General features: G+C 39.2%; 1 protein-coding gene across 39 annotated transcripts in view; it reads left to right on the top strand.

The window, feature by feature from the left end:
* CLASP2 (cytoplasmic linker associated protein 2) overlaps positions 1-26,043 on the top strand; it is a 152,730-nt gene that overhangs the window by 18,954 nt on the left and 107,733 nt on the right. For 38 of the 39 annotated variants that reach the window (XR_010433805.1, XM_064669297.1, XM_064669270.1 and 35 more), the window contains exons 3-7: positions 10,925-11,028; positions 14,388-14,479; positions 14,795-14,870; positions 16,370-16,467; positions 23,573-23,643. Coding sequence is in view for 38 of the 39 variants with exons in the window: in XM_064669297.1 (XP_064525367.1) it covers positions 10,925-11,028; positions 14,388-14,479; positions 14,795-14,870; positions 16,370-16,467; positions 23,573-23,643 (441 nt within the window). In the remaining variant the exon portion in view is untranslated. Of the gene's footprint in view, positions 1-10,924; positions 11,029-13,592; positions 13,696-14,387; positions 14,480-14,794; positions 14,871-16,369; positions 16,468-23,572; positions 23,644-26,043 lie in introns of those variants that run through there. The other variant, XM_064669413.1, reaches the window with a different exon arrangement.

Below are 26,043 nucleotides of genomic sequence, written 5' to 3'. Positions count from 1 at the left end.
GCAGCTCCGTCAAATGACTCAGCGTGCTAATTAGTCACAAAGGAGCCGTGTTCCCACAGGACTGGCGCTGGCTGTTTGTTTCCCTCTCTGTAAAGCTAGAGTTGCCTTCGGCAACAATCAGGCTAATGTGGTGGACCTCGCTAGTAATGTATGGTATGAGGACAAGGTTCAGAAGAGCTGAAAATGGTCATGAAAAGTACTGTTGCAAGAAAAATGTAATTAGTAGGTATAACAGTGATGGGAAGTTTGTGGGAGGGGTCAGGTGTACTCCCAAAAATCACTTGAGTTCTGGATGTTTCTTCTTCATTCACAAAATGGAAAAAAAATCCAAACCCAACCACCAAACAAAACAGAAGCACCCCTTAAAAATCCTAAACCAAATCATAAAGACAATACCCGACACCATCAAAACAACAGTCCAACTCAAACAAAAAAACCCCAGACACTTCTCTTCAACCAGTAAAATGAAAGTAGCTGTAATAATTTCTTCAGAGGAGAAAGGGAAGAGAACCTAGATGAAAAACCTTGATAATGGTGGCAGGAGATGTCAGTGGAATATCCAGAACCAGTAGAATTAAATACTCAGATTAGGACAATAAGAAAGTGTTCAGATATCGCTGGAGGGAAAATTCAGGCTTGAGCAATGTAGTTGTCCAGTAAAAATCATGGTACAGAAATGGCTGCTGTTTTTAATGTAGGAACAGAGGACTGAGGAGACCTTCTGAGTTTGATTCTGTTCCCTTTCTTTTGCTGGTGAATTTATTGTTTAGTTATTACTATAAAGTTATTAAGTACTGATAAAATTATTTCAGATCTCATTTTCAAAAAGTAGTGTGATATAGTTATTTCTTCTATAAGTAGAAAAGGAAAATTAATTTTTAGCATCTTAACTAGAGTGCAGGAGCAGAAGGATGAGCTGGGTGAGTATTGTGGGCTGTGTTGAGTAAGTTTCGCCTAAATTATGTGACTGATACTTGCAGCTCTTAGAAAACTTGATCAGATCAGAAACAAGAGCTGATGCAGAGGGTTGAGCTGTCAGCAGGTAAAGGTTACCATTAGCATGTAAACCGGCTTTTTCTAGGTGGTGTAACAGGTGCTTATACTGACTTCAAAGCAGTTGTCCCGCAGGAGATGACACCTCCACCAGCTCCATGTCAGTTGTACTTCCCGAGGGAAGGCAGTGCACTCTGTGTCATCATCCCTCGTTTTGAAGCAGTGGTACTGAAAGCACAGGGGAGAAGAATCTCACAAAGTGTGTGTTTAGGCCCCAGGTGGAGGACTGGGCACTAGTATAGAAGGATATCTTGCAAAACACTGATCTGAGTGTCCATTCAGATATCTTAATACTGTAGCATTAATTTCTTTGATGTAATTATAGACTTATATCTGGCAAAGCAAGCAAAAAGAATTAGCAAGTCCTTTGATTTTTTTTTTGACTCTTAGGATGTGAAACATGATCAGCTATCATGCAATTTCAGTTAAATATTATTTGAGGATGCTTATTTTAGAATAGTAACTTTTACTGAAGTAAGGCAGAGTTTATTGAAAGTACACTGTGTGAATAGAAGGATTTGAAACTTCTAAATTTCTTTTTAATTAGCAGCAAAATCCCACTGATTTTAAAATAGTCCTCTTTTCCTATTCCAATTCTTTGCCACTCACCATGCCCACCATTATTTTTCAGAAAACCCAGACATTCAGAAGTTACTGGCATATTTTTTGAAGATGAAATTGAAGTTGTTCATACAGTTTTTAAGATGGGAAGCTTGCTTTCTTTTTGATGCCAATTTTATGCCCCAAAACAAGGCGCGGAGAAACTGCTCAGAGACAGAATTTCAGTCTATAAGCAGGAGGTATTTATTTCACGGCCGGGGAGCAGCCAGGTCGCCCTGGACAAACTGCTCCGACTCGAGAAACACACAATCCAACTTTTATACACTTCTTGCTAAGCAATTACATCATATATTATGAATATTCATTACATTGCAACATCTACTTTTAATATTCATAACAGGTGGAGTTGAGGCGGAGTTAGAGGCGTGGTCCTTAATTTGGGGAGAACTTCGGTGGGAGTTCCGGTCTTCCTTCATCATGAACCTCGTGTCCTTTTCATCATCATCCTCCTAAACTTTTGAACCTTCCCTAATTTGGGTAGCTTCCTTATGAATTTGGCAGAGAGTTTCGGTATTTGGCACCAATACCTAATTTCTTGGCATGTCCCTCTCTTTATCTCTTTGGTTTCCTCCCCATATGTCTCTTTTTGTGTGTACTAGCATTTTCTGTTCATGTTTATGTTCTCTTGTGTCAGAGCGACCTGTACCTCAGTGAATTTATTGTCTCCGCTTTCCTAATGCTGAATTCTATGTGCCTTGCTAAAGCTTGCTTCTACATTTTGTGCTTAACTCTTTATATTGCTTAAATTCGCTTTTCAGGTAATACCTGGCTTCATTTCCCCCCTTTTCTTAGAACTTACGAATTCTTTCGTCAAGTTCTAATCCTAAAGGGCGCTGATATGCTTTTATCATTGCCCAGATTATTTGGGTTCTCTTGACCATGGACCTTAACTTACACCACAGGCATATGTTCATGAGGGTTAACAAGAACATGCCTATAGCTATAATCAATATGGGGTGTACTAGGTAGTGAAAGACTTGAGTTGCTGTTGGAGAGTACCCTGTGAAAATGTCCCACCAGTGATGTTGACCTACTTGTGCAACTTTCGTCAAGATATTCTTTATACCTTCTGAATTATGCTCTACTTGCCACACCATGCGTTGGGTCGTTTGATTCACCTTTTGAGCTAACTTTCTTACTTCAGGATGCATAAGCATTTCTTTGAGAAGCTTAGTATCCATGCCTATCTGTAGTTTGGGTACTTCATGATACAAAGTGTACTCAGCTTCGATTAACTGCTGTGTGGTTATGGGTGCAGTATAGCTAAAGTCACAACCTACAATTTTGGTGAAGTTACATATACAAAAGTTAGTATCATTGGTCACTTCAAGACAATTATCTATAACTACACCAACACAAGGGGTTCTAATACAAGCGCATCCATTTCCTATATAGAATACTTGTGATCGGGTTTTATTGTGCGGAAGCATTTCAAAAGTGCATATACTGTCTTCAGTATCTAAGCATAAGTCTTCAGCTTCTACTATGGCATTTTCACAAATATAACCTAATTGTCCTTTAGGAATACATGCTTCTGTGCTAATTGATTGCCACTTGTTCTTAGTGTGGTCATAGTTTGCCCAGACATTATGATCCACAGGTCTGACAATGACATCTTGATGTATAGTTCCTAATGTTAGAATGGGGAAGATAGCTCTCTCTTCTGCAGCGCTGATGGTGAGGACATAGGCCTCAACATGTTCTTGTTGTGGATCATAAGTAAAATTAACTAATTGCCACCAAGCCTGGTGGTCTATTTCAAATCGTGTAGTGGAGCTATCTCTTAATATTGTTTCTCTTATTTCTTGAGGTAGTATACCTGACATCCCTTCTCTCAATATTCCTGCCGCTACTGACTGTATCCATTGTTGTGTTTGAACGCACTGGATAGCAAGTGCGACTTCTTTGCTAATATCTCCAGCGTAATCAGCAATTTTGACAAAATCTTCAGCGGTGTGGTCAGCTACTAGAGCCATCAATTTAACTACTAAGGATTGTGTTTCTGCTAAAGTTAGCATAGATGAGCTTAAAGGTACTTTAAGCTTACCTAGATTGGAAGTGACGGTACTCAACTTATTTACTAATACCTCTTGGTCTATGGTGTTCATTATACCAAACCCTGTGCCAACCCATCCACTTATATCTCTTTGTGTTCGTTTGTGAAGTGACCTAGTCGCTAACCAGGCATTCCAGCCTTTGAGGCTTTGCTTTACGAACGGCTGGCAATCTTCTTGTAAGTGTGTAATGTCTGTCTGAATGTTCATCTGTACCTTCTTTAGAGAATATGTAGGATCTAGTAGTAACTTCAACTCGTTTGACTGTCTTATTACTTGAGGTCCTATCAAAGTGAAATTATGTATTCTTCTACATTCTACTTGTGGAGTGATTTCACGAGATGGGTTCACAGTTGGGTCTTTAGCTAGTGAAATTCTTTTTATAACGGTGTAACCACCTGGAGAGCTTCCCTCCCTATTACAGGTGAATGTCACTGAGTGATCTAGCTCGAATAGAATTTCACATTGTGCTCTGCCTCCTTCAAAACTATCCCACTGACATGAGATTGGTCCCGGCCGTTGAATCCAAACAATGGGCTGACCTCTTTTTACTTGGCTATAAGTGATTAAATCCTGTTTAGATTCATCTGGCCAGAATTTAATTATCAGTGTTAACCTATCTGTTTTCCCTATTAGTCCCTCAACTTCTCGACACCCTATTTGAAATTGGTCTCCCTTTTGTGCTATGAGATAGCCTTGGTCTGGCGTGTAAGGTTGCTTGTTATGTAAAATATAAACCTCCATTTCTGGGAAATCACCTTCGGAATCACCGAAATGTACTTCCGCGTAAGCATTAGACCACGGTCCTTCAGAGGTAGAATTTTGAGATAAAACTATACTTATCAGAAGTCCAATGATCAATGTTGAAAGAGCCGGATTCATGATGCCAGGTCTTCCTGCTTATCTTCTGGAGCTTTCTTGACTCGAGAGTAGTGAATCCATGTAGGTCGTTCCTTGATCCTAACCGCGGTGAAGGTGGTCAGCAGCACTTGGAAAGGTCCCTCCCACTTTTCTTGTAGGGGTTTTCCTAGAAGATTCTTAACATACACCCAATCACCGGGGTTAAATGGATGCAACTTACAGTCAGGTTGCTTGGGCTGGTGTTCTATTACTACTGAAGCATTTTTATCAAAATGTTTTCCTACAGCAATTACATAATCATATATATATTGATTGCCTATTTGGTCTACAGCATCACTATTTACAATTTGCATAGCATAAGGTCTACCGTACAGAATTTCAAACGGGCTCAACTTTTCTTTTGATCGAGGTTTGACCCTCAATCTAATCAGAGCAATAGGCAGAGCTTGGTACCATTGTAAATTAGTTTCTTGACATATTTTAGCAATTTGTTGTTTGATGAGATGATTCATCTTTTCTACTTGCCCACTAGCTTGTGGTCTGTAGGGCGTATGTAATTGCCATTTAATCTGCAATGCTTTGCTTATTGCTCTCACAACTTTTGCACAGAAATGTGTACCTCTGTCTGAGGATATACTCCTTGGTATTCCAAATCGTGGTATAATTTCGTTTAACAAAACTTTAGTTACCTCCCTCTCCTTGTTTGTTCTGCAGGGAAATGCTTCAGGCCACCCAGAAAATGTATCAGTTAGTACCAATAGGTACCTATACCCCCCTTTTCTTGGGAGTTCAGAGAAATCAATCTGCCATACTTCACCTGGGAATTTACCTCGATTTATTGCTCCCTGATGTATCTTGGTCCCTGTATTTGGGTTATTCTTCAGGCATCGTTCGCATTGGGTTGTAACTTGTTTTACAGTAGTGAATAATTTTGGCCCTGCTATTCTAGTTTGCAAATACTGGTAAAGCGGGTCTAAACTCCAATGTGTTTTCTCATGTTCTGTTTTCACAAATTGCCACATTAACTTCTCTGGTATTATTAATTGTCCTGTTTCTAATTGACCCCATCCATTGTCTAATAATTTGCCCTTGTTCTTTTGAATCCATCTATGATCTGAGTCCTGATAATCTGGTTGGAAGTCGGTATTTAGCTCTTCTGGTATTAGAGCTGTTATAACCACTTCCTTGGTTCTTGCAGCAGCTAATTTAGCTTCTGCATCAGCTTTCCTATTTCCTATCTCTGGAACAGTGTTACCTTTTAGGTGTCCTTTGCAATGCATTATGGCCACTTGTGCTGGGAGTTGGACTGCTTCTAACAATCGTAGAATTTCTTCTGCGTGTTTGACTGTTTTCCCTTGGGCGGTTAGCAGTCCCCTTTCTTTCCAAATTGCTCCATGAGCATGTACGACGGAGAAGGCATACTTAGAGTCTGTCCAAATATTAATTCGTATGCCTTCTGCCAATTCCAGGGCTCGGGTAAGAGCTATTAATTCTGCCTTTTGGGCTGAGGTCCCTGCAGGTAAAGGATTTGATTCGATTACCTCTTCCGTTGTGGTTACTGCATAGCCTGCCATTCTTACTCCTTGCTTCACGAAGCTGCTGCCGTCCGAGAACCAGTTGTCTGCATCTTCAAATGGCTCTTCTTTGAGATCCGGGCGACTGGAGTAGACTGCTTCGATGGTTTCTAGGCAGTCATGCTCTATTGGTTCTGCTGACATTCTTCCTTCTAGAAATGAGGCTGGATTCACAATGTTAGTTACTTGAATGGTTACGTCATCTGATTCAGCTAGGATTGCTTGGTACTTTAGGAATCTGGAAGGTGACAACCAATGGCCACCTTTCTGTTCTAGTACAGCAGACACAGTGTGGGACACTAACACAGTCATTTTCTGGCCCATCGTGAGTTTTCTGGCCTCTTCTATATTTATGATCACTGCGGCCACCGCTTTCAAACAGCTGGGCCATCCTTTGCTTACTTCATCCAGCTGTTTGGAGAAATAGGCCACAGCTCTTTTGTGTGGTCCCAACTGTTGCGCCAAGACTCCTAAAGCCATCCCTTGCCGTTCATGAGAGAACAGCCAGAATGGTTTTGTTACATCAGGGAGGCCCAAAGCCGGGGCTCTCATGAGTTCTTGTTTCAGTCTCTTAAAAGCTCCCTCTGCTTCGGGAGTCCAAACCAGGATATTCTTAGCTTCTTTTAATAAATCATACAATGGCTTGGCGAGTACCCTATATTGGTAGATCCATAAGCGACACCAACCTGTCATTCCCAGAAAGGCTCGTAGATCTCTCACCGTTTCTGGTCTGGGCATCTGGCAAATGGCTTCTTTCCTCGCTATTCCTAGGGATCGTTGTCCTCTGGAGATCTCATATCCCAGGTATACTACCTTTTCTTGCACCAGTTGCGCTTTCTGTTGAGAGACTCGATATCCACTTAGTCCCAAGAAATTCAACAAAGAAATAGTCCATTTAACACACTCTTCTTCTGATTCAGTTGCTATCAGCAGATCAGCTACGTATTGCAGAAGAGTACCATCCCCCTGTGGCCTTTCCCATTGTTCCAATTCTTTGGCTAATTGATTCCCAAAGATTGTTGGACTGTTTTTGTAGCCTTGAGGTAACACTGTCCAGGTTAATTGGGTCTTTGTTGAATTTTATTACGGCTTCCAAATTTTCCAATAAATCTCTACCCAGTAGAGGTTTTGGAAAATTTGGTAAGTACAGAAACTGATGGATCCCCATTTGTTTTCCAATTTTGTATTTAATAGGTTTTGGGAAATAAGCTTTTTCTGGTTGGCCTGTTGCTCCCACAACTTGTACAAATTCATCGCTCTTGGGTACCAACTCTTGCACTTTCTTACAGCTCTCATATCAGTAGCGTCACCAACAGAATCAACTGCCTGAGCACTCATCAGTGGTGCTGAGCTACTCGTTCTCAGAAACACCTCTACATTTGGGGCCGTCGCCCCCCCCCCCCGGGCTGAAAGCGGCTTCAACAAAAGTTGATTTCACTTGCACCTCTGTGCGTACTCCAACTAAACCGACAGGACTCACTCCCGCTGGACCCGAGCTAACTTCTCTAGAGGCTTTAATTTGCCTAATCCCTCCCGGTGCAGCCAGATCCACACCAGGGGGTCCTTCAATGGCTCCTTCCTGCTCAGCCAGAGCCGGTCCAGGAGGAGTAACCACCACCCCGGCAGCTCCAACTCCCCTCACCGCTGCTGCAGCAGGGAGTCCGATTTGTGGAACTCCCGGGCTACTCTCTCTCTCGTCAGGTGATATCAACATATCTAAATCATCCTCTCCCTCCTTGTCCTTGGTTCTCCGTTCAGCAGTCCTGGTACAATATGAATAGCCAATCCCTTCCTCTCGATCGTTCTTTAAGCTTTCGGTATCTGTTTTATCCTTATGCTTTCTGTCCTCTTTTCTTTCATCCCTTCTTGGTTTCTGGCAGGCTGCTTTCTTTACTTTGCTGGCCTCCCATTATTATTGTAGGGGTTTAATTATGCACTTATCTGGGATTTCTCAATCTGTCCCACCGCGTCATACACAGAATATCTATCTATAAAGTACTAGTTACTGCTGACAAATGTTAATCTTTCAAGGACAGATTCTCCCTGGACCTTTCAATTATTTGAGCATCAGTAATATACCAGCTGATCCAGGAGTCGTGTTCCTGAACTGGTTTCCAGTTGCAAATATTTTAAATCACTAGAAGTTGTACTCTAGTTCGTCTCTTCTCTACATTGATTGTCTGATAAATTCTTTTACACTATCACAACAAGCTTACACTTTTCTTAATTTATTTCACTGTCTTAAAATACCTTTTACTTTGTCTCAGTACTTCATACATACAACATCCAGCTACTTTATCTGTTTCTAGCTCTGCAATCGCTTCGTCCGTTTCTGGCCTGGCTCCTCGCGGAGAACAGGAACCGCAGAGCGGGACTCCCACTCGCCCCGTAGCAGAGCCGCGTCTCAATCACACTCACATTCACACTTGCACACTTGATATAGGAGAACTTTCCTACCTTCTGATTTCTATCTGAGCAATCTGCGTTACCAAGCAAGGTCGCGAGATGGCGCCGCAGACCGAGAGATATGGCTTTGCTGTCGGCTGTCCGATTTATGTTACCACAAACTCACAGGATGTTGCTGCAAACTATAAAACACACTTCTTACAGAAAATGCAACCAAGATGTTACGAATACCTGTCTATGAGTGTGGCAACAATAAAATCTCACCCACTTAGTTTCTGCCAAATCTTGATTTGACCAACAGCGTATACAGTAGAAGGTAAGGGTACGATTGAGCGCTATTTCTTGTGTTCCTCTTGGACCCAGAATATATTTACCACAATTGTTACACAAAGCTCTAACATACAGTGAACAATAACAGAAAGGACAGATTTTAATCCTAGGATTTATACGTGCCGGCAAGAGCTTATTCACTTTTATAGAACTGAGATTGCAATCATTTCCCATATAGAGTTAAAAGACGTCTTAAGAACTATACCATATATGAAAAACACAACATCTAATTTTTTACAACAGACAAACAAACTGCTGCAAGCAATGAAACAGCTTATTTTAGTTTCGTTTTACTCGTTGACAAAAACCAGAACATTTAGCAAGAGAAACCGCATTCCAAGAATTCTTTGCTAGTACAAGGAGCTTTCTGGGTCCTAAAGCTCCTAGAAACTCTCAAACAGCCTCGGAAGAATTAAAAATGGTTAATTTTCTGAATCGAGCACAGTTTCCAATGCATTACCAGACAATATCTTACACAAAACAAACAAACAAACAAAGAATGATCAGGGTAAATTAGAGCAAGAACATTTGCAAACAAGACACAGAAACATAAAGGGTGAACACAGCATTACAAAGAAAAGACAATTTTACACTGCAGTGCCGGGACTCTAACCCGTTTAGGGACTCTAACCCTTTCTTGGCAGGACTCTAACCTGCTCTCTTGTTTACACTGCAGTGCCGGGACTCTAACCCGTTTAGGGACTCTAACCCTTTCTTGGCAGGACTCTAACCTGCTCTCTGTTTACACTGCAGTGCCGGGACTCTAACCCGTTTAGGGACTCTAACCCTTTCTTGGCAGGACTCTAACCTGCAACTTTCAATACCTGGGACTCTAACCCAGCTTTAGGGCTAATGCTGAGGCGTCCCCCAGCTCCCTTTTGGGCGATAGCGTCCTATCCCCACCAACTTAATTACTTTCTTTTATAAACTGCAGTTCAAAACATAAATACCTCTTAATTTGAAGCAGGAGGTTCTTGTCCACCGTTGCGCAGATCCAAGGGGTCTGGGAGACTCTGCCGACAAAAATTCAGTCGGGGGGCCCTGAGAGCGTCCCGGCCCCTTGGGTCCTGGCTCAGGAAGACCCTCACTCCTGCCTGGCTCGCCAAAATTGATGCCAATTTTATGCCCCAAAACAAGGCGCGGAGAAACTGCTCAGAGACAGAATTTCAGTCTATAAGCAGGAGGTATTTATTTCACGGCCGGGGAGCAGCCAGGTCGCCCTGGACAAACTGCTCCGACTCGAGAAACACACAATCCAACTTTTATACACTTCTTGCTAAGCAATTACATCATATATTATGAATATTCATTACATTGCAACATCTACTTTTAATATTCATAACAGGTGGAGTTGAGGCGGAGTTAGAGGCGTGGTCCTTAATTTGGGGAGAACTTCGGTGGGAGTTCCGGTCTTCCTTCATCATGAACCTCGTGTCCTTTTCATCATCATCCTCCTAAACTTTTGAACCTTCCCTAATTTGGGTAGCTTCCTTATGAATTTGGCAGAGAGTTTCGGTATTTGGCACCAATACCTAATTTCTTGGCATGTCCCTCTCTTTATCTCTTTGGTTTCCTCCCCATATGTCTCTTTTTGTGTGTACTAGCATTTTCTGTTCATGTTTATGTTCTCTTGTGTCAGAGCGACCTGTACCTCAGTGAATTTATTGTCTCCGCTTTCCTAATGCTGAATTCTATGTGCCTTGCTAAAGCTTGCTTCTACATTTTGTGCTTAACTCTTTATATTGCTTAAATTCGCTTTTCAGGTAATACCTGGCTTCATTTTTAACCTGTTGGAGGATACTATTTTCTTCCATTTCAGTCCAATGCATTTGTTGTTAGTCTTGTAAAATACTCAGGAATTCATTTGAGACTTAAAAATATTTTGACCTATTTAAAATCAGCTTTTATTTTTGAACGACATATATTTCAAATCTGGTTCAGGGAATATCTTTTAAAAATCTCCATTTTAGAAATCTCCAGGTGTTTAATCTTTTGTATTTTCTTTTTTTTTCCCCTCTCCTGTAGTTCTCATGCCTTTGATAGATCGTATGGGAGATGCCAAAGACCAAGTTCGAGAGCAAGCACAGAATCTTATATTGAAGTTGATGGATGAAGCAGCACCACCCATGGTATGATTACTTAATGTAGATTCAGATGTAGGCCTCCAGTGAGCTTATGACTTATGTATGAACTTTGACTATGTCACAATGTTATGGTGACTATTAATGGTGTAAATAGTATAACTTTTAAAGATACTCCTAGTGGATTGACACTAATGCATTGTTCAGCTAAAGATAAAAATCTTGGCATTGTGTGATTGTGCATTTTTTGCATATTGTAGCTAAATTCTGAGTAGATTTTTTCATGTCATGTGACAGAACTTTGTTAATTAAAGCATGTTCAAAGCATCTCTTGGGTTTGTGTTTGCTTAATGGGAATAAGTAAGTTTATTTGGCTCCAAATTTATTTCAAAATTAGCTTTGCATTTGAGCATGTAGGACTAGTCCTGTAGTTGAGGTGCAGATTTTCTAACTCAGAGATGCTCTCTGAACCTTGAATAAACTGAGGTGGGGATAAGTTGCTCTCTGACTTGTAGTCTTTGGTTATAAGGAGGTTTGCTTAACTGAACCTTCAGTTCTTAGCATTATGTGGCTTCCAAGTGTTTAATCTTGTATTTCTTCTCCATGAGTCTTAAAAATGTAGAATTGTTTAACAAGATTATAGTCCTGAGCAGTGGTGTTGTTTGGAAGTCTGGAGATGCTGGTCATGGTTAGAAACTTACTATTTGAGTTTTTAATTTCTGAAGAAAATCTATTTCTGCGTTGTAAGTGCAAAGTTTAATAGGGAAAAAAAAGAGTTTCTTGTGTATGCTACTTCATGGCTTTTTTTATTCCTAGATAAAAGTTTGAATGTTTGTGCACAGGGAATAAGATGTTGGAGACTTGATCTGGAGTAAGAAAATTGTCACTTGCTTTGTTTGCCTGATAGAAAGAACAGGTAGCATGTTAGACAACTATAGAATGTGTTAATCTCCCTTCCAACATGAGGTGTTTTCTCACATGATTTGGTTACGGATTTGACTGGTATTTAGGCATCAAGGTCTAATACTGTCATCCACAAAGACATGGTTTTCTCTTTTTACAAGCTACAGTTTTGGTTATATTCACTGACAGAGGGATGTTGCAGCATTTCTTTGTGCCTAAGTGTCAGTACTTCACAAATTATGTGTTCCTGTGCCCAAGATGCTCCGAAGTACCTGGAATACAGACCAGAACCTCTACAGCAATAGCATTTGGACAAGTGCACAGCTGAGCATCTTGGAGATACCTTCATTTTGAACAGCTGATGATAAAGAATGTGATGGTAGTTTTAGATTACTGGTCCATCTTTCCATTTGTGCAGAGTTGTTAGGTTGTACACAGAGGTGATGGAAGGAAGTTTCCATCCCCTTTGAAGATTACTCTCAGTGTCAGAAAGCATAGAAGGTTCATGGGGTCCATGGAACAGCATGTGTATGGAGGAGAACATATGGCTCTCCTGGTAACTTCCCCAGGGTGGGAGAAGCCTGGCTTTGGTTGTGTGCTCTCAGGACAGCTTATGGATCATTAAAAATTTGGATGAAAAGTATCAATCATCATCACAGCAGGGACCAAACCAGCAAAGTCTTTCCCATGCCTCCAACACTGAAATACAGAGCTTTAGGCTCTCTTTGCTGCAGAGGAACATCTCCTTAGAAGAGCTGGATGGAATAATTTTTTGAGGAGAAGTCCTGTAAGTTTCTTTCCAGTCAACTTATCTTGTCCTTTCTAGAGTGTTGTTGAATAACATTTAATTTGTCCTGTTGTTAAATCCCTTTTCTTGTTTTAGATGTGTTTGTTGGTTTTGGGGGTTTTTTAATAAGCAAGAACTAGGTGTAGCTGGTTATGAGCAGGAAGGCATAAAAATATAAGTGGTATAAATGTGCATGAATGGGACAAAGGGAGGTCGACGTGGATTGTTGCTAGCAACTTGAGAGAGTTGAAATTTCTAAGCAGCCATTTGAATTTCTCTGATTAGAAGAATTTAGTTCTTAAAGAGGGTTAATTTAGTGAAAGCCTAAATTTCTCTTCAGTCTGATTTGTTTGTTTCAGTACTCTACCGTTCCCTCTCTACCTGTATTTTTTTGCATCTAGCAAGGAGATTTCCTTTTTCCCATGTTTGTCCGTGACAGTGAGTTAATTGGAAGGATGTTTTCTTCCGTAAAATCCTGTTCTTTGTTGTTAAGCTGTGCAGTTTTGGCAAGCCATATCCTGCTTGTCTAAGGTTTGTTTTCTCTAAACCCAGTGAAGTATAAAACAAACAAACAAAACACCACAGATGGGACAAAATTATCAAGCAAGGCTCTAATTGGAAAATTTTATGTCTGCTGTGAAGTGTGCTACCTCATTAATGAAGAGGATGCATATTCCCTGCTCTTAGTGTTTCTCTTTTCACTGATCAGTAGCTGTTTCTGAGGGTTTGGGTTTTTTTTTTTTCCTCAGGAAGGTGAATGCAATTGGGATAATTAGCGTCTAATACATTTTAGCAGGTTGGTATGGCGTCATTATAGGTTGCAGTTGCACCACTCCGGGGTGCAGTTGGGAAGAGGGAGGTGCCTGGGCTGCAAAGTGTGCAGCCCTTGCCAGTGTGCAGCCGTCCATCGCTAGGCAACGCTCCCCGGATGCTGGCGGGGCTGTAATGGCAGCGCTGCAGCTGGGGCGAGTTGCAGCCCGAGTCTGTGCATCTGCTCCGAAACACCGCCGGGAATCCCCGCTCTCGTAAGCTCCGCGTTTACACTCCTTACACCGTAACATGCAGCTAGAGATGGAAAGGTAAAACGATGAGCCGAGGAGGGAAAGAGCGGAGGCAGGCAGTGAAAAACGAGTGCGCAAGAAGGTAAATGAAGGGTTTAGTGAGCCGGAGGGTAGTACTACAGGAAGCAGCACCAGCACGGAAAAGGAGAACCGAAAGCAGAGCAAAAATGGAAGCAAAGCAATTAGAACAAATGGGCAAGAAATAATCCAAAAATGAAATAAATTTAAAGCAAAAGTAAGGGAGAAGTGGGACAGTAGGAGTACAGATAAGGGCAAGCTAAAATGGATGAGAGGAAATTTTGGCAGGGAGACAGAATATGAAGCAAAAAGGATATAGCAACTTCTGCTTGAGTCAGTAGTTTGTACTGTAATGTTTGTTTTGTGTGCATTAACTGTAACAATTCTGTATGTTTTAGGAGCTGTTTCTTAAACAATAAAAATATTCACATGACTGAAAGGTGTTTTATAGGAATGGGTTTTGGCATAGAATTCATCTGTGTTGTGTTGCACATTGTGCATTTCATAAGTCAGTTTTATCACTTTTCCAGTCTTCTGTTATTTTTTTGCAACTGTTACGAATGTAATTATAATATATGGATAGAATTACATTGTGTTTTGCTCCTGGTAATTAAAGACAATTATTTCTGCTTTTATAGTACATTTGGGAACGCCTTGCTGTTGGTTTTAAACACAAGAATTACCGATCCCGAGAAGGAGTGTGTTTGTGTCTTGTTGCTACCTTAAACATGTAAGCTTTTTGTTTCTATGGAGATGTAATGGTTCTATCCTTCTTCTGAATGTCCTTTTCCTCTGAAACTAATACTTTAGGAAGTCTGATTCAATTACATTAATACATGGGGAAAATCAAACAACTAGTGAGCTTTCTGAAAGACTCAAGTTATGGAATTTTTATCTTAAAATTAGACAAGTGACTAGTAAGAGACAGACAGAGCTTGATTGATGTCAGTTTGTGTTCTATGAATGCTAAGCTAAAAGTTCACTTCTGCAGAAATTATTTTGGTTTTCTGTAAAAAATACACTTTTTTTTTTTTTTTTTTTTAAGTTATGGTGCGCAACCATTAATCCTCAGCAAGTTGGTGCCACATCTGTGTATAGCGTTTGGTGACTCCAATAGTCAGGTAAGGATTTCATTACTTACTGGTCCTTAAACAACTATACTTTGACAGAGCAATGAAAGCAAATTAAATATAAACATTTAAAGACAAGCTGATAAAGTGCTTGTATACAGTATACCATTAGTTTCTACCATGAGAAAAAATAAGCCCATTTTTAACTTAATCAGTCCATCCACTGGAAGATGAAAGTAGAGTTGCAAAGGCAGTAGTATTGCAATATGCTCGTCCCTTTGGTTTAATCTCCAGAGGTTGAAACTAATGATTACTGAAAGTAGTTGTTTCTTATAGAGCATGTTGACAGAAAATAATTAAAAAAACGTTACTGACACAAAGAATTGCCTCCAGAAGCAGCCCCTATATGAAACCTGCACTAGTTTGCCAAATTTGCTAAAGATAACATTATTGTGTGTAATTATTTTCTAAGTGGAACCCAAATGGCATTTGAGAACATGCGAGGACTGTTGTTAAAATCAGCTAAGTAAGCAAAAACATCTGCAGTGAAAATCAAGATATAGTGCATAATAGTGACATCTGAACTTCAGAAAGGCTTCAAATGGAAATGGATAAAATATCTCGATTTATATGCAGTTGTGTTTGACAGAAAAGACTAAGAATACAGTAAGGGAGAAAATAACATTGGTAGGAGATGGTTTTATAAACAGTTTTGGTCTTTATGCCTAATTTCTGAATGTGTCAAAGTTCTTGTCTCCTGGATAGCATAGCATTGTTCTGTTGTAGAAAAATTCTGTAAAGAATTTGTCCTGTTTGCTCATGATTAGTAAAGATGCAGTTCATATCTTCTGAGAGCAATTGTATTTTAGTTTGAACTGCTGCAAAGAACAATACTAAAGTCATTCCAGTCGTTCTTTATAGAGAATAATGGCATATACTAAAATGCATTTTTGGCAGTTGTTATTGTGATGACTGTGGTTTGAATTTTTTGAAGAGGCACTCAGTCTCTTTGTTTTAAATGTTCTTTCCCCTTCCACAATCTTGCCTTATTCCCTTTCTTGTGCTGATGGCATGCCACCTGATTCAGGCTGAAGTAAATTAAGAAAATGCTGATCACTTTGGCCCACTCTTGTGGGCAGCGAGGTCCCTGGTTTTCCAGAAGGACCCTTCTGTGTGTAGAATCAGATGAAAGCAAATGAAGTGTCAAGTCTAAGTGCAGGAACTAACTTTTGGAAGTATTGCCTGCTGTGATAAGAGTCCTAAATAAAGTACATTTTTTCCACAAATACTATTCTTACGTCCATCCCAGAAATTCCCTCTAAAGCCGTTACTTTTAGCATTTTTTTACCATCTGGGAATGCTCTATCTTAGAACAAATACCATCTTGAAATAACAGTTGTATTTCCTTTCCTTTTCATCCTCACTGTTTCAGCTGTTTTGTGAAATGAATTGGCATGCTGGTCAGTAGAAACTGGAAGATTAGTGGGTTGTCAGCAAATGTTATTTGGCTTCTGTAACCCTGAAATTAACAGTTCAAACTGCATTCACAGGTGAGAGATGCTGCCATACTAGCCATTGTAGAGGTTTATAGACATGTGGGAGAAAAAGTACGAATAGACCTTGCGAAGAGAGGAATTCCTCCTGGAAGGTGAGTTAACTGTTTTGATTTTGTAATCCTGAAACCTTACGTGTTATTGTTCTTAATCAGAATTTTAAACTCACTAAAAACTTTGGGTTTAAATTATTATAATTTTTCTTTTGTTTTCTAGTTAGTTTTGCTTCCAACTAGTGTTCCTGACTGTGTAGATTAGTTTATATGAAATAAAAGTAACCATTGTTTTGTTGCCCTTTGTGGGAAAGACTGTTTATTCAATAAAATCTTTCAAATTCCTTATCAAAACAATTTACACTTTTAAATATGTGTTAACCCCCTATCAATCAACATATCACTTTACTCTGAATTGTCACCTCACTTCTTGATTTTGATAAAGCAGAATGTATTGACTGCTTGGTGTCAGAGAGAATTATCAGAAGGGATACTGTGCCTCATCAGAACCTTCTTAAAAACTAAGAGCCCTCGTTTTTAGTGATTATTTATAGGATATCAGAATACAGCTTGATAATATATCAAAATACGTGTTCAGCTGTGGGGCCCCTGACATGAGAAGAACATGTTAGTCCAAAGGTGAGCCACTAAACTGATTAGGGTGCTGAAATACCTCTCTTATAGGCTGAGAGCTGGGATTTTTCAGCCTGGAGAAGAGAAGGCTCTGGAGAGACCTTAGAGCACTTTGCAGTACCTAAAGGGAGCCTACAAGAAAGCTGGAGAGGGAGTTCTTATAAGGACATGTAGTGATAGGATAAGGGGGAATGGCTTTAAACTGACAGAGGGTAGGTTTAGATTAGATATTAGGAAGTAGTTTTTAATGTGGTGGTGGTGAAACACTGGAACAAGATGCCCAAAGGAGTTGTGGGTGTCTCATCCCTGGCACTGCTCATGGCCAGGTTGGATGCGGCTTTGAGCAGCCTGGTCTAGTGGAAGGTGCTTCTGCCTGTCCTGGAGCAGTTGGAACTAGATGATCCAAAACCGTTCTGGGATTCTGTGAAAATGTCATAGGAGAAAGATGTTGAATTTATTGTTTCACATTCCAGGCAGAGTTCAGCGTGTTTAGAGAAAAGTTTACTCTGCCTTTGGGAATGAGAAGTTGTACACACTTTTAGACTATTAATAGATTATATGGTCACCATAGAAGTTTAAGCCATATTACTACAATTCCAAAAACTGGGTTTCCTAGCAGATAACTGAAACATACCAGAGAATATCTTTCTGGCATTAAGATACGACCTTGGACATCATTTGGAACAGAGAATAAAAGATCGCAGATAACACAGCCTTTGTACAATGAATGTTGGGTCTGACAGTAAGCATAGGTTCAGCACTCGCTGTTCACAACTCCTTGTGATACAAACTGAGTACATCTTGGGATCCAAATAGGATTAAACACCATAGGTGCTTTGTATCCTCGAGGCAATCAACAGCTTCTAATTTAGTTGCAGTAGGTGCCAAGTTGTTGTTTCTACTGTCTGAATCAGCTGAATACAAAATTGCCCCGATCTGAAAGCAAGCATGGCTGTATCATTTGCATTTACATAAAGAAGCTAGACTCAACTTGGTGCATGTTAAATGGGTTGTTGCCACTGAATCTCAGTAGTTTTGCACCTGACAGTCAGGGCTAGTGTAAAATAGTATGTGAGCTGAGTCTCAGTGTTGTGTCTTCTGTGGTAATTTTCAGGCTGGGATAAAGGGGGGAGTTGGGATTTATTTTAGTTGAGGCTGCTAAGTCTGTCCCATCCATCACTGACAGAAAGCAGAGCTCCTATAGTCTCTTCTTACTCCTTCACTCAAATAAGAAGGCGTTTGACAAAGCTCAGGAAAGACAGATTAGCTGTATGGTAGCTCAGACTGTTGTTCCTTCAGAGGCAGACCTAATTTAAAACATTTCTTCCCCAGTGCCTGTCAGAAGCTTTCCCTTTGCTTGGATGCATTAAAATTTTCATGTGGTTATGCAGCAGCTATCATCTGTGGAAAAAAATCTTTGATGTTGAATATTCACTATTTTGAATAGTGAATCTCTGTTCATATTTGTGTGTCTGTGTAGGTTTTAAGGGGTTTAAGTATTACAGATAATCTGTAGTTCAGACATGGCTGCTTTCAGCTGTTGAGTTCAGCCTTAAAAAACTGCACTGCAGCTCCTTCACTGCATGTCAGTGCATTAAAAATTGTGTGTGAACATAAATATTAGCAGAAAACCCTATTACTTCAGTATTTGGTGCACACATGAATTAATACAACATAGGCTTGTTCAGTTCACATAAAAAATTACACATTAGAGAGCTGTGTGTTGCTGCTCGAATGCACTTGCTCTTAAAGCATAGAAAATAAGAGCTCATGTCTGCTGAAAGGAAGGCAGGAAAGTTAATCAAGCATTGTTTTGAGAAATTGTTCAACTTCCTTAAATATGCAAATGGTATATACATGTTGTGTCTATATAAAGCCAAATATAGTTAGTAATTTAATAATAGTAGGCTTAAAAGGTTTTGTAATCTGCACCTGGTAGGGTTTGCCTTTGTGGAAAATACTGGATTTTCTAGAGGGGGTTATTGGACCTGTTGGAATCTAGGTAATGAATAAAATATGGGATCTTACCTTTGTAGTTCAACTCTACATGGTACTATTTATTTTTCTTCAGTGTATTTCTGTACTTTACCAAGAGTAATTTGAGTTTGTTTATAAATAAAATCGATAGGTTCCTCTTTGTATTTATTATTTTTCAACTTATAAATCTCAGAATAGTATTGTACTTTTTGCTTGAAGCACATTCTTTTTTTAGAAATCAGTATCAAATCTGTGGTTGAAAATTTGGATGTTGTTTTCCCTTTTGTTAAAGTTGCTGCCAAAGAGGTTTGACAGTCTTTGGTATCGGGCCTGGAAGTATTAGTATTAATATATTTGTGAATACTGAAAGTGGATGTTTCATTTCTTGTTCAGTGAGCCAAGAAAAGTCAACAGGTTTTGTTCTATATGGGCCAAATTGAATTTGTTATAGTATGGAATCTGTGTGGCTGATCTTCCTTGAATGGAAATAGTATATGTGGCTCTAGATAGCAGTTACTTAGTCTGAGTGTTAAAAGCTTTTATTTTTCAGGAATTCGTCTGACAGATTTCCCTACTGTTACTTGAGAAACATAAATGTATAAAACCAGTTATTTGTTTAGTTCTTATGTCTAGGGCCACAACTTCATGTCCTAAAATGTTGAAACATATTGCAGTATGCATTTCTGAATACCACATTTTATGTGGTAGGCACATTGTGCTTGTCTGTCTAGTTCATGTTGTAGATGAAGTCCATCTGGATGTCCAGATGTGGACACATGTCTGCAAGATCCTTTTTTTTTTTCCTTGGAAAAGGAAAATATGGAGAAATAAGTTCAAGGTTTCATATGGGCCATTTCCTGCTTTAGACTGACTTTGGACATGAACAACAAACTTGTTACCACCCTTTCTTCTTCTTTATCCTTCTGCTATTGAGAGGGGAGCGGTGCTCTTTTGCCTCTTTATCACCAGGTTCAAAGTTTTAGGTATCCCCCTCTGCCTGTTATATGAACAATTGAACTTCACCAAGCATGATATGAATTAACGGCTTTTCAGTGTGGAAGTGTAGTGCTCATTCTTTGGGAACATCCACGTTTCCACGTGCGTGTGTCAGCTCAAGCTGCGTTCCTCTCATGGGACATCACCACCACAATATGGTAATACTTTGACAGAGACCCGTCGCCTGCCGGAGGAGAGGGTTTAGCAGGTTGCCAGGGGCCCCCATTTAAAGTGCTACAACCTCATACATTCATTCATGCAGTGAGACAGCCCACGCAGAAGTGACCTGCTGTCCTGAACATGTGTTTTTTGTCAGTGGGGATTTTTCCTTCCATATGTGAAGTTGCAGAAGATTTGTCTGTGTCTTTTTGGAGAAAGGAGATAATATTTGTGTCCACTGGTGACATGGTATTTCTGTTGACTGATGACTTCGGTGATTGATTACAATTCCATATCCAGACTTGGGCTTAGAGAGAGGAGATAAAGGGAGTAATAATGCTGCTCTTCTCAAAGAACATTCCTCATTGCTGGTGAAACTGGTCTTCATCCAGCCATGTAAATGTTCTTGGATTCCTCTTGTCCAGGCTCTCTTTTGCCAGGAGCTGGACTCCTGTAAACATTCTTAAATTGATTGTGGTTGCAATAATTTTAGAGACTTTAGCCCATACTGCCTTACTGCCTGTGACTCTGTGAAGAAATATGAGAAGAGAAAAAGGTAGCAAGAAGAGCAGGGTAGGAGGAGAGGGAGGAAGAAGCTTGTTGTGAGAGACTTCGCAAAGTAGTAGTTACAGTTCCTGTAAGCTGTACTAAAGAGAGGGGTTGGATCTACAGTAGTGCTTTACCTTTTTGACAGCTGTGTTATAATGGATTTTTTGGTTGTTGTTGTAATTATGACAAATGCTGTATAGTGTGCTGCTGGTCATAAAGACATGCTTTGAAAGTTTTAAGAGTGGCAGTACTGTGTGTTGTTCTGCAGCCTGCACTGCTGACGACATAGCATGCAGTGCTGACAAACAGTTTTTTATTGTTCGTAGTAGTAGTTTATCAAATATTTTGCCCAGAGTGAGAGGCAACATGTGTATTATTATAACATGTTTATAAGGAAACATTTTGTTTTTACCTTCTGTTTAAAACACTCAGGAAAGCATTTTTGAAAACTAGGTTCAAAAGAGCAGGAAATACTTTTTTTCTTTTGAATTCTGTAAAGTATGTATGCGAAATGGATAACATCAGCTTTACAGGATATAAAAATTAAAGTGAAATTTCAAAGGAAATCTGTTAATCTCTCTAGTCATGTTCAGTTTTTCTCAGGATAACAGTTTTAGCCCTCCAGATGTAGTGTTAAGTTTTTCTCATTAACTAGGTGCACTGTTAATGCAGTGTTTGCAATGGAATCCAGCAGTGTTGAGGGGAACTCACAACCACTGGTAAACGTTAAAAGTACTTCCTATGGTACATATGAAGCAAACATATTAACTTTTGTTATGAAAGCAAGATGGCCTGATGCATTATTATGCGTATTGATTCTTGTGTGAATTTTTCACTTTGTACGGTTGAAAGCACATGGCATGTTAATGGGATTCCATGTGTCATTAGTAAATGCTGGTACCCATAAAGCATTTAATTTCAGAAGTTTTACTTTTCCAAGTCTCATGTGCAAAAAAACTCCATTTCCGTATAACTTGTCTTTGGTTTACCAACTGATCTTTTCATTAAAAGACTTGAGGTTTAATATTAAAGCAGTGACATATGTGAATTGCTGCTGTTTCAGACATTTTGCTGTGGCAGCAGTGGATGTAAATGCAATGGTGGTGCAAAAGGGAGAGGATAATAGGTTCCAGAGAGAGGCTGCCAAGTATGTTAGGGAAAGATTAGGCAAACTACTACTGAGCAACATATAGTTTTGAGATAAGTTGAGATCGTAGAAAAACTGCTGGTTTGTGTTACGGGTTATTGACTTAAATGATTAAGGGGGGTTTTGGCTGTGTTTTTTTAGATGCTTGCATCTAGAGTAGGCCTTTTTGTGGAACTCTCGGCTAAATCCGTGTCGTTCTTGCTGTGGGTCTGCTAAGTCCAGGACAAATTTGCTCTGTAGCATATTGCTTTGAGGTATTTGGAAAGTAAAAGTAACATATTGTGAGAGTCCTAAGTTGTTGGAAGGTGCAGGGAAACGCTCAAACTTTTTATGTTGCCATCTGTCTGCATTTCATTATTTTATCGCATTCTTCATTATTAGATAAATGAGGTCCCAGTGAGTGAAAGGGGCCTGCAGTCTCAGAGAATGTAGGCTCTGCACAGTGAGAGTGCACAGCCTCTCTGCATGGATCATTGAGTAAAAGTGGTGTGTGCATTGGGAAATGTTGAAGTTAAAATCTTTGTGTGTCCTTGACTTTTCTCCTTTATGCCTTGTAAGGATTTTCGTACGCAGGCATTGTTCTTCCACGTTTTTCTAGGTCTGCCTTAAAATAGTTCAGATCGTGAGTTGTAAAGACAGGCTTTCAGTGCAAATTTTTAGCAAACTTGGAATTGGGTAATGTAGTCTCTAGTTCTGTTAATGTAACCGAACTGTACCTGTTTGAGATTTGCAGACTGTCATGTGATTTGTAGTTCATAACTTTGTTCATTTAAAATCAGGATTCGGTCCTGATAAACTTGGAGCTAAACATTTATGTGTGTTACATATTCTGAGTACTCTAAATGCAAAAAAGTCTTTGGAGAAATGTAAGAAAACATTCTCAAGTGTCTGCAGCTGAACAGTGTATTATGTCAGTACAAATGTATTGCTAGTGCGTGGGTCACATTTTTTCTGTGAGATACTTCCACTGCTTTTATTGAGTTTTCTGCAGAAGTGATGAGAAATGGCTGTTGAAGTGTCAGCCAGCTTTCTTGCTTGAACACCATTTTTTGCCTTATGGAACTAGATTGCAAATGGAGAGTTTTGGAGGTTTTTGTTTTGGTGTGTGTTTTTTGTGGTTTTTTGGTTTTGTTGTTTTTTGCTTTTTACATGTAGCAAAGCATTTGCAGAGGTTTTTCTGCTGTGAGAGTTAAAATCAGTGGTGTGCGTTTTGGACATAACTGAAGTGTTTAGTGTATCTTAAGTTTAGAAAAAAGTTGTTGGTTTTTTTTTTCCTGTGGAAGTGCTAACTACCACAAAAGTATTGTCATAACCAGTCTGAGGAAATTTTGAGGAATACAAGTTTTGAGGAAAATTAGTAATTGTCTCAGAATAAATTAAATAGGGATCCATATTTTTTTTCAACATGAACATTCCATAGTTCAAATTGTTACCTTTTGTTGTTGTGTCACAGCTATCTAAACCCAATATATACTATTACTGAACCTGAACTTTAGGATGTCATATTTAATCATGCTAATAACAATGCTCAATTTTGTTCTTTGCTAAGCTGACTTAGTTTTTTGTGCATTTGTGTAAAGATGCTCAACTAAAGATGAATCCTTTAGGAATTGTTTCTTGATACTCTTAATCCCTTGTATATTCTGTATTACTGCTTTAAATATGCTAATAAGCTGATTTGTTTTTACCAGTAGCCAGTGAGATTTCAAATGCATAAAAATACTTTGTTCTTTTTGTTCTTTGTAGGTTGCAAACAATCTTTACAAAATTTGATGAAGTAAGAAACTCTGGAAATATGATTTTAAGCAGCGTCAGTGGTGAGTATGAAAGATCATATATTTATCATCACCTTTAGATTAATACAAGATAAATATTTGAATATTAGGATTATCAGCATGAGATGGATGAATAGAAACGTGTAAATGCTGAGAAAATGAGACATTTGGTGAAACAAGCTTATACTGTTTTACTGCAAGTATTTGCTGGACTGCGGTCAGAATACAATTGGAAAAGGTGTTGAAACTGCATGGAAACAAGCAGTGAATATTTAACAAGTTGCAGATGTGCTCAGTAGAGGATAGAAGAATGCTGCAAAGTGTTCATGCACAGGAAAAAAGATCAGATGAACCTTTATCCTATCTTACAGTATGTTCCTAAAACAAAATGGTACTTTACTGATGAGTATGTTTGATACCTTCTCAGTTAAGATGATGCATCATGATTATAATACATGGAGTTTTAAATTACAGAAATAGGTGACTGCAGCATTCAAAGACACTTAAATGTTGAAATTAAGATTTCATTGAGTTTGAGCTCCTTATTTTTGGTGTATTTCAAGAAAAGAGAACCTGTTGTGCAGGGGAATCCTTGTTGCTTCCTACTGGTTTTTTGATGCAGTTTTTTATAGTACGAAAAAGCAAAACCATCATTCTTTCTTAAAACTATAAATTAAGAAAAATGTTACATAACAGCGCAACAAGGGAGGTGCAGTGGCTTTAATATAATTGGTTTTGAAAGCTTTGTTATCTTCTGTAAGGAATCAGTAGATCACAAAATCACAGAATATGCTGAGTTGGAAGGTTCCCACAAGGATCATCGAGTTCAACCCTTAGCCCTGCACAGGAGCATCCCTAAGAGTCACACCGTGTGTCTGAGAGGATTGTCCAAATGCTTCTTGAACTGTGGCATGCTTGGTGCTGTGACCACTTCCCTGGGAACCTTGTTCCAGTGCCAAACCATGCTCTGGGTGAAGGAGCCTTTCTCTAATATCTAACCTAAATCTCCCCTGACACAACTTCAGGCCATTCCATTGGGTCCTGTCATAGATCTTGTTTTATAGGGGAGGATTTTCTGATGTTAATTTTTCATTCAAAGTAACTATGCTGAGGAGGCTCTGCTAGATTTAAAAACTGTGACCATGCAAGAGTAGAAATACTTTGAGGGATGCATGTGATTCCTTCATGTACTCAAATATACCCTTTTCATTTTAAATTTTCTCACCCTTTTCTTGTTGGTATGAAAACAGAAGGGACTGTAGGTTCAAAGGAATGTGTTTTTCTAACCTTTCCTTTGAGGTAGTGAGAATTTCTCTGCTGCATTTTGCTTTGGAATAAAACATTGCTATTCTTGAACACTTGAACACAAAAATTGCTTTGTAAGAATTAGTATTTTAAGAAGGAAAGTATTCAATAATTTGGGGGGAAAATGTTTTACATAAATATTATGTTAGATTGTAAATTTACTCATTGTGAAAGGGCAAACCATTATCTTTTGCATTTAAAGTTAATACAGCTGCGTAGGTTTGAGAGGTTCAGAGATGCATTTTACATGTGTATTTTTTCTGTTGGTAGTTCTCAGGAGAATAGAGAAAGTTACGTGAGGGAATATAAGTGCACTGAAATAATTTAAATATGTGAAAATATATTTACAACATAACTGGACTAGTTAACGTGGCACTTCCGTCCTTTTTGTCTCTATTTCAGAGAGTTAATAAACCTTATTTTTAAGCTGATTTTATCTCGTGTAAGACACAGATATTAATGCTGATCTGTGGCAGTATAAACCATGTTTTGTCTTGTAGGTGGCAATTTCTGTGCAAAGTTACTGTGATTCTGTTTTGGTACCACAGACAGAATCCCTCTTAATACGTTGTTCTCAGTATTCTTGCTTGAACCTAGTTCATCTGTTGCTTCCATCTAGGCAGTTTTTCAGTGTTATTGAAAGGGTATTCTTCCATTGTTAGTGCTTTATCTTGACTTTGTGCTTTATTATTCTCTGAAGGACAATTTGTATTTACTGCTTGCAGTGTAGATTGAAAGTTACTGTTGAATTTCTGTAGCCTTGTTAGCAACTTTTCTTTCAGGAGCTTTATCAAGCATCTCTGGATAAAGGCCAGATTTTAATGTCTAACACATCTGTTACAGTGTTAAGGATTTTTTTTTTTTTTTTTTTAGTGCTTTGGATATTTTGTAGTAGGGTTTGGGAAAGTGGAGGGGAATAGGGTTATGTTTCCAAAGTATCTGTTGGAGGCCGTGTGGAGAGGGCAAAAAACTATTCAACTGGCTTTAATATAACTAAACCCCATAGTGAGCCTTCTTACCAGCAAAAGGAAAGGCTTTTTGCCAGATGGAGTTAACTCTCCCAAGTCAGTTGACTATACTTATGGGGTTCTCTTCAGCATGTGATGGATAGGGAAGGACTTGCTAATATAACTGTGG

Source organism: Pseudopipra pipra, chromosome 1 (genome assembly GCF_036250125.1).
Source record: "Pseudopipra pipra isolate bDixPip1 chromosome 1, bDixPip1.hap1, whole genome shotgun sequence".
Classification (NCBI taxonomy): Eukaryota; Metazoa; Chordata; class Aves; order Passeriformes; family Pipridae; genus Pseudopipra; species Pseudopipra pipra.
This window is presented reverse-complemented; position numbering and strand designations above follow the sequence as displayed.